At 41.4% G+C, this 20,590-nt stretch overlaps 1 protein-coding gene across 1 annotated transcript in view; it reads left to right on the forward strand.

The window, feature by feature from the left end:
- Positions 1–20,590, forward strand: part of LOC307035128 (1-phosphatidylinositol 4,5-bisphosphate phosphodiesterase eta-2-like) — a 414,967-nt gene that overhangs the window by 343,854 nt on the left and 50,523 nt on the right. Inside the window, exons 3-6 of the mRNA XM_079674157.1 lie at positions 2,325–2,471; positions 7,442–7,685; positions 8,171–8,300; positions 15,648–15,818. Of these exons, the coding sequence (XP_079530283.1) occupies positions 2,325–2,471; positions 7,442–7,685; positions 8,171–8,300; positions 15,648–15,818 (692 nt within the window). The remainder of the gene's footprint in view (positions 1–2,324; positions 2,472–7,441; positions 7,686–8,170; positions 8,301–15,647; positions 15,819–20,590) is intronic.

Consider the following 20,590-nt stretch of genomic DNA (forward strand, 5'->3'; position numbering starts at 1 on the left):
GTAGATGTTTCTAAAACCAGGGTGGAGGAGGGCTCTCCGGTCAGACTGAGAGGCTCAGTGAGGTTAAGGACTCTCTGAGTATTTAGATTTTAGTCTAATTTATCTCAGTGGGTCTCAAACGTTTTGACCACAAATTATGTAAACACATATTTCCAAGGCACTCTTTTATAATTATTAGGATAAATAAAAACAGGTTTGAAATCATTCCAATGTATACTATAGGACAATTAACCAAAAATATCATTTAAAGTTGGAGAGATAAAAAAATATGCATAAATAAATAAATAAATAAATGTTAACTAGGTAAAATAAGATATGAATGAACAACAAAAATAAAATAAGCTACATTTATTTGTTATTGGTAGGTTATTGGTTATGTTCACATACTTATTTGATTATTAAAATGTAAACCGATCTTTTTCATATGGGCGTTTTAGAGTTGTGCCCCCTAGATCAGATCTCTAGTAATTGTGTGCTCAAAGTGCACCAGATTGAAGCATTTTACTGTAAAATGTTCAAAAAATAATCTTCCTGGGGGGACATACCCCCGGACCCCCCTAGAGGATGTGACGTCCACCCCCCAATTAAAAAATGTTCATAAAATACTGAATACATTTGAAGCAATTTTGACGTATATTAACTATGTCAATAAGTTTCTATTTTGCAGTGTATTTGTCTTTTGTAGAGATTTTTCATTTATTCTCTACACATAAAATGTCGCCTAAAATCTCACCTAGGGCAGCAAATTGTCTAGAACCAGCCCTGGTACTAGGTCTCAAGAGCCTTTCTTGTACTGACACATAGAAACAAATTGGCGGGGCGCACTTCGCACGCACGAAAAAATTCCACGCGCTCCGCGCTCACATTATGCTGGGCCCACGTGCCTTAGCACCGCTGCTATGACTCCATCCTAGGGGAAACACTGGTTTGTATTTTCAGGACTTCTGCATGTAACTTAAAGTCACTCTTCTGTGTTTTATTCGTCAAGTTGAAGAGCGATCTGTTAAAGGTCCAATGTCATGCTTTTCCGGTCATTACCCGTCCCCTTGTGTGTTATGTAGCTTTTTCTGCATGTAAACGGTCTGCAGAATCACAAACCCTCAAAGTACACCCTGTAGCGAGTAAAACTCTAACACAGAACAGACCTGTCTATGCTGCCCCAGAACGCCTCGTTGGGGATTTCTCATTCTCCATTTTTTTCTTGCTGAGTACAGTGATGTGACCATCTCCAAATAGACCCATTGGTCCAAATGGACCAATCCGTGGAGCTCCTCACACACACACACACTCTCTCAGCGGCGAAACTGTGACGCGCTGGGGGGGGCGTGCTAGTGGAGCCTCACAGCGGTGAAACTGTGGCGCGCTTACACTGTAGGTGCGCCGCGTTTGGGGGTGCGGGTGCTAGTGGAGCCTCGCAGATGGGGTTGCTGCAGCCCCCTCAGCACCCCCCTTCCCGCTTCCTTGGTGCTCAGGCTGAGTTCAGGCTGAGTTTCGCGATGTCTCACTGTCTCGCAGACCCCACGCAGCAACCAGGAAACGACACCAGTAATGGAGCTCACACTGTCCCCTCCTCACAGCAGCGAGCCCCGCAACGTCCCACCAACACGGCACCCAGACCCCACGCAGCATTCTCATCTGTTTGTCATTACTGGTGTCGTTTTCTGGTTGCTAGATTCATCAGAACAGAGTGGGCTCATAGGGAGGGGGGGGCAGGAGCTCCAACAAGGCGTTTAGGACAGAGAGTGAATACCGGTGAATACACATACTATACAGAGATGCTGTATGAGAAACCAATGTGAGTTTGGAACATTGAAAAATGTAAATCTATTCTAGTAGACCTCAACAATGGAATTATGATCAGTAGAAATGGCCATGACATGGGACCTTTAACTTTAAGCCGCCATGAAAATCCTCCACATTAGAAAATATCTCCTGCTCGTATTGATTTTCTCTGTCGTTCCGTGCAGTGTGAAGTAGAGATTTTGTTAAACAGCTTTTGTGTAGGAATTGCCTCTCGTTGTCATCTATCTTCTCTCCCTTTCTCTTCCTCCCACGGGACCAGCAGCCCCCGTCAGCAGTGACAGGCACATCCAATGCATTTGCATAGCTTGGTGTTCCTGTGGGTGAATAAGTAAATAACTGTGTGTTACATGTGAGCCCGGATGGAGGTTTTTAGCAAACACACGCTCAGCCTTGTGAATGAAATCATGTTGTGCAAGCACATTTTGAGGCTGTCCCACACTTTCTGTTACACTTCTGCTTTGCTCGAGTGGTTTCCCTTCTGACAACCTTTTTTTTTGTCTGTTGTTTTTTCTCGCCTGCAGTGGAGAAATGTATGAGCTCCATGCAGATGGGGACCCAGATGGTGAAGCTCCGCGGCGGCCCCAAGGGACTGGTGCGCTTCTTCTATCTGGACGAACACAAGTCCTTCATCCGCTGGAGGCCCTCACGCAAGAACGAGAAGGCCAAGAGTGAGTGTGTTCTTCCCCCTACAGTCACCAATTCAATCTGTCCTGCGGAGGGCAATGTAGTTGCAGTTCAGAATTATGAAAAGTCATGTGTGCCAAAGGTTATGTGTTAGGAAAGGGCTGAGTGTTGCCTCTGTGCAGCTCTTAAGTGCAAAAACACATAGTCACACACCTAAGTGAAAGAACAAACAACTGTTAACACATTTATGAATTAAAACTTAGAGTGCATTTCATTCTGATGAAGTATTGTGGTGCTGCAGAGAAATCCCACCCTACAAATCATCATATTCTACTGAATCTATTCCATTGGTTGACCAATCACAACAGAGCCGGCCAGCTAACCAATCAGAGCAGACTGAGCTCTGATTTACGACAGAGGGTGAAAAGAGGTGCTGCAGCACAGGCAGTATGAGAAAAATAAAGAGCTTTTTGAACATTAAAGCATGGAGACATGTCAGAGTAGAGACACAAAATACTGATATAATAATAATCCTTATATTTATTATAGCGCTTTATCAATGACTCTCAAAGCGCTTTACAAATACACATTACACATACAGATCATACATACATGTAATGGTCATCTACTGTGGACAATACCCACAGGAGCAAGTTCAGGTGAAGTGAACCTGAAAAGGAGCATGATTTGGGCCCTTTTAACAAAACATACTTTTTTGGTACAAATCTTCTTCAAACAATCACAATAATCATTGAATGCATGTTCCAATTATACAATAATAATCAACATTTCCGATATCAAAATCCTATCGCAATTGCAATATCAGTCATCATAATTGCAATTAGTTATTTTTTCCAATTTGATCTTGATTGATCTTATATAACAGGAAATCCAAAATCCATATGAACAAACCCCCACATTGGTTTGGGCCTGGAGCTGCTGCAGGATACTGTGGAGGAACAGAGCCATTACCCTGTGGTCTTAGGATAAGTGCTATCATGAATCTGGAAAGTATTTGGACCATTTAGATGTTGCTCCTACAGTAAGCATTCCCTCAGGCTTGGAAGTGTTCTTGTTATTTAGAACTTGACATGTATTTCCCCTGCACACAGGTTCGTTGCAACATGCAAAACAAACAACTTCCTGCAATGTTTTAGAATGAAAGAAGGCAGAGGAGGGTCTTAGCAGCGCTCGCCGTGAGAGCGTCTCCGGGGACTTAGGGATCAGTTTCCTGTTGCTCTTCCTCCTCTGTAGCCCAGGATTTAATAAGCTTCTTAAGCCGATTTAATTATTCATCAGCTTTAATCTGCCCAAACACTGTTTTACACACACTTGCCACTAAATGGAAATGACAGGGGGTTGGGGCGTCCTTTAAAGACATTCAAGCTAAATCACAGAATGTGTCCTTAAACCTTTAGGGTTGGATAAGTAATAATTCAAACAGAAATATCTATCCAATCTTCGTAATAACTCCTATGAAACCTCCTATTTTTTTGCATGAAGGTAAATAAGATTATTCCGCACACCAGTGACTTAATATCTCTTAATCCACCCACAGCATTATTCTGATCATCTGAGACTGGAGCAGGATTGATCTGCTGTCCTCTATAAGCTCTGTGTTACACTCACTCAGATGCACTTGTGTCCTGGTCCTGATTTCGTTTCAGATAGATACATTAAGAAGTGAATAAATACTTTGAATTCAAAATGTGTGGAAAAATAACTAATATAAATGAACATCAGAATATCAGTGTGTGCTGTGTCAAAGTCTTACATTTTTTTTAACCCTGTGTGGCTCCTTTTTTTTATTTAGTAGTAATGGTAGTCGTAGTAGTGGTAGTAGTGATTGTTGACACAGATCAGGTATACCCAGTCGGAATCTAAGAGGACACATTTTTTATCCTAAATATCTTGGTTTCTCATTTTCTAAGGTCACATTGTTCTGTAGTATTACATCATACACTTAATTGAAAACATCTTATTAATGATTATTTATTTGCATTGAATTCAATATCGAGGTAATCCAAAAGTAACAGAAAGTAATCAGGTTACATTACTTTTACATTTTGACACTAAGATTACGTTACTGATTATGTTTTTGGAAATCTTAATTACATTTTTAAAGTAACCCTAACCACAGGAGGTAGAGCTGTGGTCCACCAATCAGAAGGTCAGTTCGTTTCAACATCTCAATGTGTTCTTGGCAAGATACTCAACCCCAGATTCCCCCTGGTGTGTGTGTGTTTATATCCCGAGCCTCTGCCTCTGTATGTAAGTACTGCTGTGCATACATATACCCGTGTAGAGCCAATGGCATGGCTGCAGACATTGTGTTCAGTCTTCTTGTTGGATTCAATATTGATCAGACTGTCACATAATACACATCAAGGCTTGCCAGGTCATCAGCTTTGAGATAGAGAGAAGCACTGACAACCACATGGGAGCACACACAGCAGCTTTGACATCCAACACAGACACACAAACACACGTGCGTACCCGTGCACACACACACACACACACACACACACACACACACACACACACACACACACACACACTCACACACACTCACACACACTCACACACACTCACACTCACACTCACACTCACACTCACACTCACACTCACACTCACACTCACACTCACACTCACACTCACACTCACACTCACACACACACACACACACACACACACACACACACTCACACACACACACACACACTCTCTGTATAAAAACCTCAGGTTGTGTACCAAACAGCCCGTGGGAGGGTGTGTGTTGCTATAGACAAGTTTACGCGCCAAACCACGGGTAGCGCCATAACCCTACACAAATGCACTTCATTTCCGCCGGAAGTCTTTTGCACAGCGTCTGTCGGTGTAAACCGGTGTAAACAGTCAGACGGGCACTGGTGTAAACACAGCGATTTCGATGCTAACAGTGATGCTAGCTTGGGAACACGATTCTACTTCTTTGACTGGAGATGGCGTTACTCTCCCCCACCCGAATTCAGTGCAAAACTGGGAGGATAACATGACGACGTGGCCCAGCATAACGTACAGCAAAATTTGCTCCTACTTCGTTCAATCCATGGCAATAGATGGAAAAGCAATGGACAGTCTGAAGGCATATCATAAGGCTGCTCACATTCTACTTTGCCCACATGCTCCCGAAAATTGTTGACGATTTTGTTGAGGGAAGGTTACAGTTCTGCAGTAAATATCTCAGCATTTTAAAACCAAAATAAACTGCCTTATTTAGGTCATGCCCACAGGAGCCAACAGTTGTCTGTTGTTTACATAATGCACAATTTACATGATCTCTTTATGCTGTGCAATATATCATATGTGCCTGTACTGTTTGAGTGAAAATAAAGTTTGATGTAATTTAATTTCATTATTGCACTGTTATTGCATTATTGCATTTCATATGTTCCTTAGAGTGCTACAATTTCTTTTAACACAGTTCATCATTCATATTAAGCTCATACTGTACATAAATAACACTGAATTAATTAATTGTTGAGAGGAAACTAAAGAAATGGCTTCAACAAGAAAGATCACATGTTTAATCCTAACAGGTATTACAAATTAAAATATAAAAGCAGCCCACACAATTACATCACTATGAAAATATTCATATATAATATTAAAAAATACAATGCATGCAGTATTTGTTGTGTTTATCTGTATTTAATGAACAACATGGCTGGGTGCTGGGTGCTGGTTTGTGGTCGTAGCACTCTCTATCTAACCACTCGTTCAGGTGCTTTCTCGAGTGATTGCAACCAACTACCGCACACGTAGTTCCCGAACCAGTTTTCTTCATGTTGTAATTGTTATATCCTCTTTGTCTCTGCGATATCAGTGCTTTGTCGGCACAACGGAGCTAGCTAGCAAAACAAACCCAGTCCGCCAAAACGGAAGTGCATTGCATCGAAGGGAGGAGTTCAGGATGTAGAGCGGAAACGGCTCAATAACTTGTGTATAGCTGCAGGAGGAATGAGTGTGTATAATGTATCCTTGTACTGTGTATGACTGAAACGAAGAAATATTTGAAGGTAATGGATGTTTTTTTAGGAATTGAACCAGGTCCACTAAATGTCCCAATTAGCACGTGGGCTGAGCTCACAACAGGAGTACTTATCGTGTGCTCGCCGTCATGGGGAAATCGAATTAATGACTGGAGGCAGTGTCTTCCGGTAAAATATCATTACCATCTCATAAATGTTGAATCCTCCGTTTCACGGAGCCTGAAATAGGATGGAATCATTTCCCCATTAAACCATCCCTTTGTCCACTACAATTAATTCACTGTTTTGCCAGAGGGGGAAATTGTGAAAACCAATACAGTGCTGAAGACTGCAGAAGACTGCTGGTTTCATTATCCTGAGTTTTGCTTGTTTTTTTAAATAGGTTTCATTTTGTATCAGCGATTGAGTATAGGCCTCCACAAGGCTTAACATATTCTGGATCTACCTACTCTATGGGAGGAGGAAGAATAGAGAAAAGTTGCAACACCACACACCAATAGCCGATTACCAAATAAGTCATGCATTCAAAAATGCACTTGCACAGTATTATCAGCAAAAATGTACTGAAAGTATCAAAAGCAAAACCCATTCGGTGATTCAACCTCCACTAAATGTCTTCGCTGATTTACATTTTTCCGATTGTTGTATTGTAAGTAAAAATGTGTGGGAGAGAAACTCCCTCTGGAAGGAACACAGGGATTTTAGCCTTTACAGACCATTTACAACACATTACAAGAAATGGGAAAACTCCAAAAAGTATAAAAGGGTCCCTTAAGGAAAACTTTTTCTATCCCATGCCTCACATGTGTCTCACACAGCACAGACACGATCCCGTTTATACAGAAATGTTGTTAATAAAATACCTAATAAACTGTTGGATGATTCAGTAATTGATATAGATGTGATGATATTGGTGGTAATGTATTCCTTCAAATAAAAGCACTTTGTTACATTCCACCACTGACTTCCTGTCTCTCCATCAGTCTCCGTGGACTCTGTGCGGGAGGTGTGTGAGGGGAAGCAGTCAGAGATCTTCCAGCGCTACTCCGAGGGCAGCTTCGACCCCAACTGCTGCTTCAGCCTGTACTACGGAGAGCACATGGAGTCCCTGGACCTGGTGTCGGGCACCGGGGAGGAGGCCCGCACCTGGATCACCGGCCTCAAGTACCTGATGGCCGGCATCAGTGACGAGGACAGCCTGGCCAAGAGGCAGCGCACCCGAGACCAATATCCTTCAGCCATACAGAAAGGGCGAGAGGGGGGGGGGGTTCACACATGGGCTGGTGATTTCAGGCTGCAACCACCTGTAAATATATATTTGTGTATATAATGTAGAGATCATTGAATTTCTCACTACATCCCTGTCGTACGGCTGCCATCACCACCGCTAAGCTAAAGGCAGCTAATGTTCGTCTTAATGGCGCTTAGCAGTGTAATTTAGCCTTGTGTTAGCATCAGCTGTTTTTCACCAGTGGGGTACATACCGACTTGTTTTATGTCATAGAACAAAACATGAAAATCTCTAAAGTTGTTGTTAACCGTAGACCCTATTCCTATTTCAGGCTTCTAACAAAAAAAAACTTTTTTGACATTGAATGACGTTGACAAGGGAAACGGAAGTGGTGAAATGCTAACTCATTTCTGGCTTTTGGAACTCATTCATGCAGCTCTCTACAAAGTGTCCACCTTTCCTTAACCCTCGGTTTGGTCACATGGCTGAAGCAGACCTTCACGGAGGCCGATAAGAACGGTGACAGCAGCCTCAGCATCGGAGAGGTTATGCAGCTGCTGCACAAACTCAACGTCAACCTGCCCCGACAGAAGGTCAAACAGATGTTCAAGGTAAGACAGGAATTATTTACTTTATTTGATCATTTTACAGTAATTAGTGTTCATATTTTGCTTTTAGGTTTAATATAGTGTTGAAAGTTTAAAACATTTAAGCATAAGATATGGAATAGGATCAAAAATGCTTAATAAGTACAGCAGTACATCATCTGCGTTTGTTGGTCATGATCGGTTGTTTGTATGATTTGTATGGTTTGCCGACTATTGTGTTATGGTAAATGTTGCGGCCACAAGGTATTGTGAGACAGCATTTTCTCCTTTCCTTTCATAAAGGATGGTCCAGTGTTTCCTAAGCTAAAGTAGATAATAAAGGAAGCCTCAAAGCTCATTTTTATCATCTGCAGTGCTTCTCAAACTGTTTTCAGTAATGTACCCCCTTTGAAAAATGTTCTCATCCAAGTACCCCCTGACCAACCCCAAACATTTTTGATAGTAAAAGCCTATATAAATAATTACAATATAGTGATGTTCCATCAGTGTGTGATTTATTAACTCCTTCATGCATGAATTACAACAAACTAAGGATATTTTCATCTTTATGCATGAAAACAAAGAACATAACAACATTTTTTTAAAACAGATTTTTCCAAGGAGTTTTTCAATTGAAATAATATATTTTAACAAACCAATGAACAAAATGATATTTTATGAAAAACTATAAAATGCAAACCACAAATTTGACATGTTTATATGAGGACCGCCTTGGTGGTTCTAGGAATATTTTATATAAAATCGTGTTTTCTATTGAACTTATTGCACTAAGATTATTTTTGTAATCATGCATGCTATTTTTGAAATTAACCCATTTTCTTATATCTCACGTACCCCCTGCAGTACCCCAATATACTAGGACCCTAGGGGTCCGCGTAACCCCATTTGAGAATCACTGATCTAGAGAATCCAAACTAGGAAGCCTTGGCCTAAAACCTCAAAGCTGGAGGTCATAGGTGTCGGTACATTTGGTTAGGAAGGTCTATTAGAGTAACACACAACAGGTGGATTTAATGATGGGATTGAACTGACTCACAAAGCATGCTTACAACTTTAACCTCTAAAAGGAATAACTAATAATCCGTTTTAAATGTAATAAAGCTTTATAGCTAACGAGCAGCACACAGCGGTCCAGACTGTAAACGGCCTCATCAGGTCACTAGAGTCTGCAGTGTACTTCCTGGCAGGTTGTAAAGACTCTTTGACTGACGGCTGCAGATGTTGGCAGACTCTCAGCTCAGACTCTCAGCCTGTGCTCCGCAGCAGAGGATCAGCAAACTGCCGTCTGAAGCGTGTTCTTCAGCCCCACCCCCCCAACAGGGCAGCTCACCCATATGGTGCTGCTGGGACACAGATGGTCTCTGGTGTAATGCAGGGTAAACACACCAGGGACTGATCTGGCCCTGTACCTGTCTGTGGACACTAATGGAGATTTGTGTGTTGACAATCTCTCTGCTGTTTTACCGGCTTAACCTACTTACAGTGGAGAGAAACCTGTGCACCTCCTAAAGTTTGAACTCCTTCACGGCTCAGTCTGTGACAAGGAAAACCTGATCAGATGTAATCAGAGCAAATATCTTAACATTAATCAGGATATGTACGATGCACCAGGCAATTATGTTAATCAGTGAAGACAAAATATACATAAATGCATTTTCTTTTTGCATGTCTGTTGTGAAAACTCCTAATAAACCCCCATATTTTCAATATACCTATGAAAGCCATACATCCAATGAATTCCCTAAGTTTCTTTTATGTGTTGAAATAGTGTCATGAAGCTTTGATTATCCTACAGCTCACAACGGTTCATTTAATAGAGCAATGACATATTTAAAAAAACTGTCTCATTAGATACAAAATAGCATGAAAAATGTCCTGCTAGAAATGCTAAGCGGCAGTTAAACAGCAAGCTACACAGTATAAAAACAATACTCAAGAGGTCTCTCTTCGCAGCAAGTGACATTTTTACCACACATAGTAATTGTCATGGTGCCATGAAAGTTAACACTGCCAGCGACAACGTCACGTTACTGGAGAGTTATAACAGCCGTTTGTTACAAAGCTACATGAAACATTCAATTATAAAAACAGTCACAGGACAATAGATCCTGGCATATGAATACAATTGGGCTTATTAGATCCACAAGAGTGTCAGCCTGGTAGTCATTCCTAATTGATGATGTTCTTAGACTGTTTAGGGACCTATAACGCAGAATAGAATATTTTTAGAATATGCATCATTTTAGTTTGGAGCGTAATTTGCCTTCTTCCCAACTATCTAGCATGGCATGTTTGGTGGCAATAGATTTTTTATTTTTGGCCAGGTTTCATATGATACCACTTTTTTGATGCTATAGCCTCTCACAGAAAGTAAAGTCATGTCTGCTCTCACAGGTTAAAACAACAACAGGTAAAGAGGTGGCAGAAGAAGAAAAGATGAATCATATCATTTAACATTTGCAAAACATAGATAGACAAAAGTGAAGATGGGGTTATCGATCCCAAAAGGGAAATTGCTGTGTCACAGGCTGCAGACATCACATAAATTAAACAAATATAATAATAATGAGGTTGGAAGGAAGAAGATATAATGAAAAAAGACTGATATCAAATACAAAAACAGTTGAGAGCAGAAATCTAAAAGTAATCTGTTTTAATTACAATTGATACCAAATTTGATGTTTATTTAGTCCCAGTCAAGTATTTCCCATTATTCATTGCAAGAGCATCGTCCTGGAATAGCCTGTACATGAACCCATAGATTAACATCGGGTCCTGGCAGTGCTAATAAATCAGAGGTATAACTGAGTTCATTAAAGTTCAAATGTAATGTAACTGTCATCAGTTTGGTTCTACCACTAAGTGACTAAACGCATCTGGTATGAGCCCCTCAGTAACATGCTGAGAGAGGATGAAAAGTGTATACCTGCACCGACATGAATGCTCTTATAGTACCTCAAGTACTTTCTTTTTTTTATCGTTAACAGTTTGATAAAAAATGAATATTACATAATAGAGTAATAATAATGCATTTATTTTATATAGGAGCCTTTCAAGGCTTTCAAGGTCGCCGTACAGACACATAAAAAACATGATACACAATACATAACACCAGCATAAGAGACATAAACAAGACAATGCAGTATATGAATCAATCAAATAAATAAAACAGAGGATGTGTGATGGATAATGATCAGGGTGGATATGCGAGTGTGAAGAGATGTGTTTTGAGACGTGATTTGAAAATGGGGAGAGAGTCAGTGTTGCGGATGTCAGGTGGGAGGGAGTTCCAGAGGCGGGGTGCAGAGCGGCTGAAGGCTCTAGAACCCATGATGGTTAAACGGAAGGGGGGTGCAGTGAGGTGGAGGGAAGCAGAAGACCTGAGAGTGCGGATGGGTGTGTTGATGTGCAGGAGGTCGGAGAGGTACAGAGGAGTGAGGTTATGGATGACCTTAAAGGTGAGGAGCCGAATATTAAAAACGATACAGGATTTGACGTGGAGCCAGTGTAGTTGCTGAAGAACAGGAGTGGGTTCTGGTGATGATGCGATGGAGCTAACGCTGTAGGCTACTGGAGAGAATATGTGTAACGTAATGTCCTTGTGGTAAACCCTGCAAGAGAGAAAGGTTTGAGCTCCATACTGTTTCAGAAATAAAGCTTGAAGTGGTTTGAGCATAGTATGGCGTGTAATCACCGCAGCGTTTAGCTGAGATCTCCCGGTAGAAATCTCTCTCTAGCAGGGAAAGCTGCGTGACGCTACAAAGGGGCGTGGCTAGCAGCAGACGTTCAATTTAAAGCAGAATCAGCCTGTTTGGAACATGGCTTCAAAAGAGGGGTATGAGCAGTATGAGGCATGGCCACAATGGGTGATCTGTTTGGTATTTTAAGCAAAAAACTTCACAGACATGTTTTGTATAGGTATGGCCCTACAATATATTTTTCCAATATAGCATAATAGGTAAACTTTCAGTGGTGGGGTCATGCATAATGAATGGGAATGAATAAGGCTAGATTGATGTTTTTGTCCAGCAAAAAGACTCCTTTCTGCAGCTGTGCTTCTGCTAAGTTGTTATCCTCCTGGGGCTAACATGTGTCCTGATTAAGACAAGAGTCTTCTGCAAAGAAGTCAGAGAAACAGCAATGGGGATCCACATTTCTTAAATGTTTTTTTCCATATGTTCATCACCACTTCTTCTTTTGAAAGATAACTGCAAATTGAGTGTGTATCACTGCAGCCTCGCCACAAGACACTGCTGTGAGCTCCGTCTAATAAAGCTTGTCATATGATTAATTCTGTCTCTATTCATCTTTCACTCATGTCACAACTTGGTGACAACTAAGTGACATAGATCTGTCCACAGGGTGAGGTTCTAGCTGGTTGCACACATTTATAGTTGTGCCTGAGAAGGCAGCATGAGGTCCCGCACACAGAGTACTGAAGTCATTAGTCACTTCCTCTAACTCCAAGTATTGGTGTCAATCTTCTGAATCTTATGTCAAAACTGTCTCCGCGAACAGATTTAGCCTCCCTCCAGTAAGCACAGTGTACTCTGCCTGACACAGCTCATTCACAGGAAGCAAGATGACTCAGAGACAGGGACAACACTTCACGTCACCAGACTCTGCTGCTGGTTTGCATACATCCAGTAACACCAATGGCAAAATTATGGAGATGTGCTTATCCAACACACAGATTTGGTATTTGCGACATAACGCACCTGATTAGAATTAAGTATCATCTAAATATGACTGTTTCCTCATTCAACGTAGTGTATTCATTCTGTTTTAGGGTTAGGTTAGGGTTACATCATTTCCAGTGAAGCCACTGTAATCCCTTGCACATGATATTTGGTTCTTCACATGATGTGGAAGCCTCTCCATTACAACATACCGGTACAGTGCCACTTCCAAGTGGACCCATTGCTATCCCTCCTGTAGGCTGCTTGTAGGATTCTCAAGAAGCGCTAATCATTTTTTGACTCTTGAGAAGTGGAGAGTTTGGTTGTAACCCAGCAGCAACCAGCCATTGTGAGGTTGCAAAAGGGAGGTCAATTTTATAGAAGTCCACGAGATAATTACCCTACTTCTCACTTGATTTATTACCTCAGTAAATATTTTCCTGATGAGTTTATTGTCTCAATACCTAGTTTCAACTCTTCTACTGTACAGTACAGCATGAATTTACTTTTGGAAATGTATATCCCATTTAGAATACATTTGATGATGAAGCAGGATATGATTTAGGCATAGCTACGTTGTAATGAACACACCCACCAACGGAGCATGAGATATGACGGACGTCACTTTATTTATAGTCAGATAATAATGAAATTCTTTAGGTAAGGATGGGGGATCGAGTGCAGCAGTTCATTTGTTGGGGAACTCCGGGATAAATCTCCACCCAAAAGTCTGATGGATTTCAATATGAATGCCTTTATTAAAGTATTCCCATACCAAATTATAATAAGTGAGACATATGAATAAGAAAAAGCACACAGAATCATATTATTTCTCTGTGGAAAGAGAAAGTCGTTTTGGATCTATGCATGGCTCCATCAGCACAGACGTCCTCTCCCTGTTCATCATGGAGCCGGTCTCAGACTGCTTCAGTTCACCATGGAGCGGTGTCAGACTGCTTCAGTTCACCATGGAGAGGTCAGACTGCTTCAGTTCACCATGGAGAGGTTAGACTGCTTCAGTTCACCATGGAGAGGTTAGACTGCTTCAGTTCACCATGGAGCGGTGTCAGACTGCTTCAGTTCACCATGGAGAGGTCAGACTGCTTCAGTTCACCATGGAGAGGTCAGACTGCTTCAGTTCACCATGGAGAGGTCATACTGCTTCAGTTCACCATGGAGAGGTTAGACTGCTTCAGTTCACCATGGAGAGGTCAGACTGCTTCAGTTCACCATGGAGAGGTCAGACTGCTTCAGTTCACCATGGAGAGGTCAGACTGCTTCAGTTCACCATGGAGAGGTTAGACTGCTTCAGTTCACCATGGAGAGGTCAGACTGCTTCAGTTCACCATGGAGAGGTCAGACTGCTTCAGTTCACCATGGAGAGGTCAGACTGCTTCAGTTCACCGGGGCAGGGATGACACGGGTTCTGGTGTGGCCTCCTGCAGTGAGACCGTTCAAGCTTTCTGTAGGCTCTCTCGTTCCTTTCCAGCTCGTTACAGCTACACATCTAGAGCTTCCATTGGTAAAAGAGCCAGAAGCGGTTGGAAAGTATGTTAACAAAGATTAGAGTAAACATTTTAGCAAACTAGCTTTATGTTGGTCAATGAACAATATTACACACTTGTTAATAAATAATACTTTCTAATTATAAAAAGTGTGGTCACATTTTAAATTAAAAGTTATATTTTAATATAATAACAGCGCTGGAGCCCTGGGCCTGGCAGCAGCATATGGCCTCAGAAGCTTAGCCAAGAAATAAAGAGGGGTAACAGTCGACAGTCTGTCATGGACGTTTTTCATTATTTTAAGATCTTGTTGGCATTGTTTGTTCGTGTTGAATCAATCCATGGTTTGTATACATATTTTAATATATGTTTTTTTTTATTGTTCTTTATCTTAGACTGAAATCAGAAGGAGTTTTAGCCTTAGGTTGTTTCTGATGTTTACTTGGCTTTGACAAAAAGGGTTTTGTCTGATAATTCATCTTAAGCAAGACTAAGAATTCAACAGTTTTGTAATCTACAACTTCAGTAAAATTTGTCAGTTCTTTTACAATGACAAGACTCAATTGTCATAGTACATTTAAAAATAAAAAACAGTAAGGCTGACTGTCTGAAACTCACATGAATAAATAGCTGAGATACCAACACTACATACAAAAAAGGCCAATTATGCTTCATTCAACATTACAAACACACAAATTGCATATTGCTGGAGGAAAGTTATTTTATTGACATGTGATGTCAGGGAATGACGATTTTTGAATAAGTATTGACATTTAGTCAATGGGTCATTTCAGCAAATACAAAATATATGTATAAATATATTTATTCAATTTAAATAATTACATTTTAATATAGACAATGTATACACAAAGGTGGCGAAAAAGAAAGGTGAACTGGGAGGGAAGAAAGCTTAGCTTATAAAGTTATGTGAATCATCCCACTTTCAACATTAATGAACAAGACATTATATTTCATTTCAAGACCTCAAATACTATGGCAAAATAACTACAGACAGTATGAAAAAATGAGAAACAATTACATTTCAGAACATATTGAAAATTGCTTTAGATTGCAGAACAACAACAGTCTGTCCACCCTGCATGTTTTTAGGTGGCTATTAAAATACGAAGAGCAAAGAGCCTAAATGTTCCTTGTACCCGGTGTAGGAGGCGGACACGGATGACAACCAGGGGGCGCTGGGCTTCGAGGAGTTCTGCTCCTTCTACAAGATGATGTCCACACGCAGAGATCTGTACCTCCTCATGATCACCTACAGCAACCACAAAGACCACCTGGACTCTGAGGACCTGGCCCGCTTCCTGGAGATGGAGCAAAAGGTAACTGCTGTGACAAAGTCCCTGATTTAGAAAGGATTCAGAGACGTTTCTTGTTGTATTCGAAAACAGACTATTTGTAGATTTGAGTGTATTAATGTCAGTAATGATCCTGAAACATGTATATGCAGCGGAGATGAGCAGCGGCTGTAGAGGTCCTCTGAACCCACTTTTTTCTAACGCCCAAATATTTTGACATTTCCATTTTCTGCCCCATGTATCTTTTAACATTTCTGTTCGTGTGGAGAAAAAACAAACAGTTAAATGTTAGTCAGTGTGCTTTCACTGCGTTGGTTTGTGCTATCATCCCACATTATCAGGCAATCAGTGGTACATTTGAATCCAAGAGATAAAGCAGTTGCTGCATTGAAAGGCTACTTTCTTTAGAACAAGAACAGATTCAGTCAAGCATGGATATTTCCCAATTTACCAGCCCATAAGTAAGCTAGTAAATAGTCAATCCAAGCCACAAAAAATGTGTGGCACATTTGGAGCAGCAAATCGGCTAAACAACATGCTAGCTGTTTCGGCCTGGTTTCAGTCTTTGGGCTAAACAAGGCTAGCAATGCCTGGTTTAGGCTGGTTTCTTGGAGAAACCTAGAAGATTCAATTTTTTTTATTTTACATTTTTGTGAATGTTTCAATAAAACTGTGTGTGGTTCGAGAAAACAATCTTGACTATAGATACGCTTGTTGTTGAACATCTTTTCATGTTATGTAAATCCAAGCTACAAAATATTTGCTGCATTGAAAGGCTACTTTCTTTTAACAAAAAACAGAGATGATCCTACCAAACATGAATATTTTTGTGCTCTCATCCCAATTGACTAGAGCATTAGCAGACAATAAGTGGCCATTTAGTGCTCAGGGCCTGAAACATAAGCTTTTAGAACACTGAACCAATCAAACGAAATGTCCCCTTGTGTGCTGCTACAGGCAGAAGTTTGTGTTGTTTCTGCTCTTTCACAGTTTTATTGACTTAATACCCATAAGGCTCTTGTGCATGGGGGGAGGTCAAGAGCTTAACCGAAGAGCCACTGGGCCCCTGAGGTGTTCCTTAATGTAGCGACATGAACACAGGGAAATTAGCATCGTAGCATCTCAGCTCTGGAGATGCAGTTGTAACGGGCTGTCAGATGAAGAACTAACTTGCTAATGATACCCTGGCTTGAAAGAGAAAAAGAAGCAATAGGCGGAACAGCTCGTTTTCTTTAAACACCCAGTGTGTGCTCCTTCAGATAATTTGCACACTGTTAGGCTTTTTAATGTGCAGAAACAGACTCTTTAGAGGCAGACGGCTCTGTTGGAAGTTGAGCCGTCGGCTCCGCTCAGGTGGGCCGTTATTTCTCTCCAATTATCCTCTGCATTAAGATCTGCTGCTGGGAACGAGATGGCTCTCCTACTCCTTTGCTGCAGGCAGTTTTGTGAAGTGATTTGTTTGAAACGATGCAGAGAAGCAGCAGTTTTGTCCAGACTGGAATCATTACCTACACACGCTGTTCGTTTCTGCTTCTGTCTTCTCCTTGTGTGTATGTCAGAGTGAAGAGAAACTAATGAAGTTATTGTGATCAACCTTAATCCATCATCTTTCCATATTAGTGAACAACTCCTATATAAACGCACAATCCTGTTATGTACCTGACTGAATATGACAATTAATTTAATTGTCTTGGACCTAATATTTGACATATGTAGACTTATAGATACATACCTACATTCCTAAATAATAAATGGTCAACTATTCAGCGGCAGCGAACTGGTTCATGAAACACATTATGCTGGGCCCATGTGCCTTAGCACCGCTGCTATGACTCCATCCTAGGGGAAACACTGAAAGGATCATTCCATTCTGGTTATATGGGGGTGCTGGATATTAGATTTACTTAGGATGGCTTGGTTTTCTCAATGCATCATGATATACAGCCTGTTTTGGTATTAATATAAGCCTATTTGTAATACTGACTACAATTTAGAAAAATGTATTATGTACTATCAATCAATCTTCTTAGTGTGTGAGAAATCACGATGATAGAAATTGCATTCTCCAAATCTGCAGGACAATTGGAGCTCAGAAATGCTTAAAAAATGGAAGTAGCACTCACAAAATAACATACATGTAGAAGGCTGAATTGATTATGAATGATTGTCAAATCCGCTGTTTGCAGCTTGGAGCTCTCTCCCTCAGTCTGACCCATTGCTACAATGGTGGGATTTGAAATTTTGGATAAAAGTTATATTAACATGCACCCAAATGTCCCTTTTCCACCAAATCGGTTCCAGGGCCTTTTCCGGGCTAGAGCCTGATTAAGCTGTGGTTCTTCCTGTTTCCACCGCAGCGGAGCCGGCTCTAAGCAGCGAAAACCGGTTCTTAGCTGACTCCACTCGGCTGCCCACCAAGAACCAATACTATGCGCTTACGCCGGAGGGGGGCGAGATTAACCTGAGCAATAACAGTTCATGGCGAGTACGGCAAATACAAGTTGTAACAAGCGGTTGCGCTGAGCAAAGATACGCGACCACACACAGAAAAACGCACTTTATAAAGTCAGGCAACACTAACCAGGCTTCGTGTGATTCTGTTTATGTTTACCTTACTTTGACCATCCGTTCGCTGTCATTGATCATTGTGGAGAGCAGGCAGACGTGTTGTTTTATATTATAGTAGCTATCAGATGGAATCAATACATGGGCTGCACAGGTTGTCATGTCTCATGGCCGACTATCAGAAGTAGAATCATAATGAAAAATATGCCGGTAAAATGTGCCTGTAGAAAACGGCTTATGCCACAATAGGATAGCAACAAATAGTCAAGATAGTCAGTTTAGCTTCGGTTGCTATGCTATCAACACCCATTTGTACCAAAGAAACTTTCATAACAGCGTTGTGATGCCAAACTGCGTCAGTTCAGACTGACACACATTCACTTATGGGGATGGGGAATATTTATCAGCTGCTTGTGTGACAGTCAGACAGTGAAGACTTGACAGCGGCCGCTGCCGTGATTTAATGGGAGACTAAACTCTGCCGCGAGTTAACGGGAGACTAAACTCTGCCGCGAGTTAACGGGAGACTAAACTCTGCCGCGAGTTAACGGGAGACTAAACTCTGCCGCGAGTTAACGGGAGACTAAACTCTGCCGCGAGTTAACGGGAGACTAAACTCTGCCGCGAGTTAACGGTAGACTAAACTCTGCCGCGAGTTAACGGTAGACTAAACACCGGTGGATGAGCAGCACTGCAGCGGTCGGTAAATGCCGCTGAACCACATTAATGAACCATGGAGACCACTGGAGAACCACTGGAGAAAATTATTTTGTCTGAGAAGTCATTTTTTTATTTAGCCTGGCTTCGTATGATTAAAAGCAACACGATCATCGACCCGACGCAGTCCCCTGTTGTTGTTGTTGTTGTGAGCGACGTCAGGGAGAAAATCAGCGAAGTAAGCAGTGACATCATGACGAAGCACCAGTCGGGCTCTTAGCGGTGGAAACACAAGTGGGGCTAAAAAGAAGAACCAGTTCGGAACCAGAAAAGCGCAAGGAGGGAGCTAGAACTGGAACTGGTTTGGTGGAAAAGGGGCACAAGTGAACCGCTCTGAAACCACGTTCCGTCCAGCCCTCTGTGTGTGTCCCTCCCTCCTGTCGGCTCTGTTTCAGCACTACAGACAATGACACATAATGAACAGTGTCAATCAATGAGGAAACCCAGCACAATGTATCCACAACACCTCCATTTATACAAGCAATGGCTGCTGTCAATCAATGTTTATTTATATATCAATCAATGTTTATTTATATAGCCCAATATCACAAATGTTACATTTGTCTCAGTGGACTTCACAGTTTGTACAGAATATCAGTATGACAATACGACACCCTCTGTCCTTAGACCCTCACATCGTACAAGGAAAAACTTCCAGAGAAACCCCACAGTTTGAAGGGAAAAATGGGAGAAACCTCAGGGAGAGCAACAGAGGAGGGATCCCTCTCCCAGGACGGACAGACGTGCAATAGATGCCGTGTGTAAATTGAAAAGATAATAAATTTGCAACATAGGTAGTCCAAATGTTTGGAAATGCATGTTTGTATAATAGGAAGATGAATCCACGAGTGTCAATAGCAATGTCTTTCAGGGCTAAAGCTTCTGTTATTGTTCAATGTTAGCGTTTTTAAAAGTGAATAGTAATTGTATAATTGTTTTGCAACTAAAACACAGATTTAAATGTCTATGGTATTAAAGCCCAACTAGGTACTGGTTGTCATAACTGTACAAATAAAATAAAATATATGATGCTAATGGGGCGGGGGGGGCTGGGTGTGTGCTGGCAGCAGTCTGCAGGCTCTCTGCCTCCCAGCATGCTCTTTGGTGCCAATCCACAGTAACAATTAACTAACATCTGCTGAGCGTCTGGATTTACTCTCCACACAGAACTTTATCCAGATTCTGTTGAGATGTAAAAATTGCCTGGAATCCCACTAAAGCAAAAGCCTTTGTTAACGCCCCCGTCAGCATAGAACCTTTTTTTTGGAAGAAAGCACAGGGGAGAGCATCCTCCCAGTGTTTCATCCAAACAACGCTCCCAGCGCTTTTTCTATAGTTTCCATGACAACAATATCTTGACAACCTGTCACCACTGTTATATGACAGGCTAGCCTTGGATTTTATAATCTGTTTGATCTACTATACATCTGTGTGACAAGCTTTCCATCCAATTGCCACAGTGACATCAACAGCACTTTTCTGATCTGTTGACATATTTTCAATTGGAAGTGGAC

This window comes from Notothenia rossii (genome assembly GCF_949606895.1).
Source record: "Notothenia rossii genome assembly, chromosome: 4".
Taxonomy (NCBI): Eukaryota; Metazoa; Chordata; class Actinopteri; order Perciformes; family Nototheniidae; genus Notothenia; species Notothenia rossii.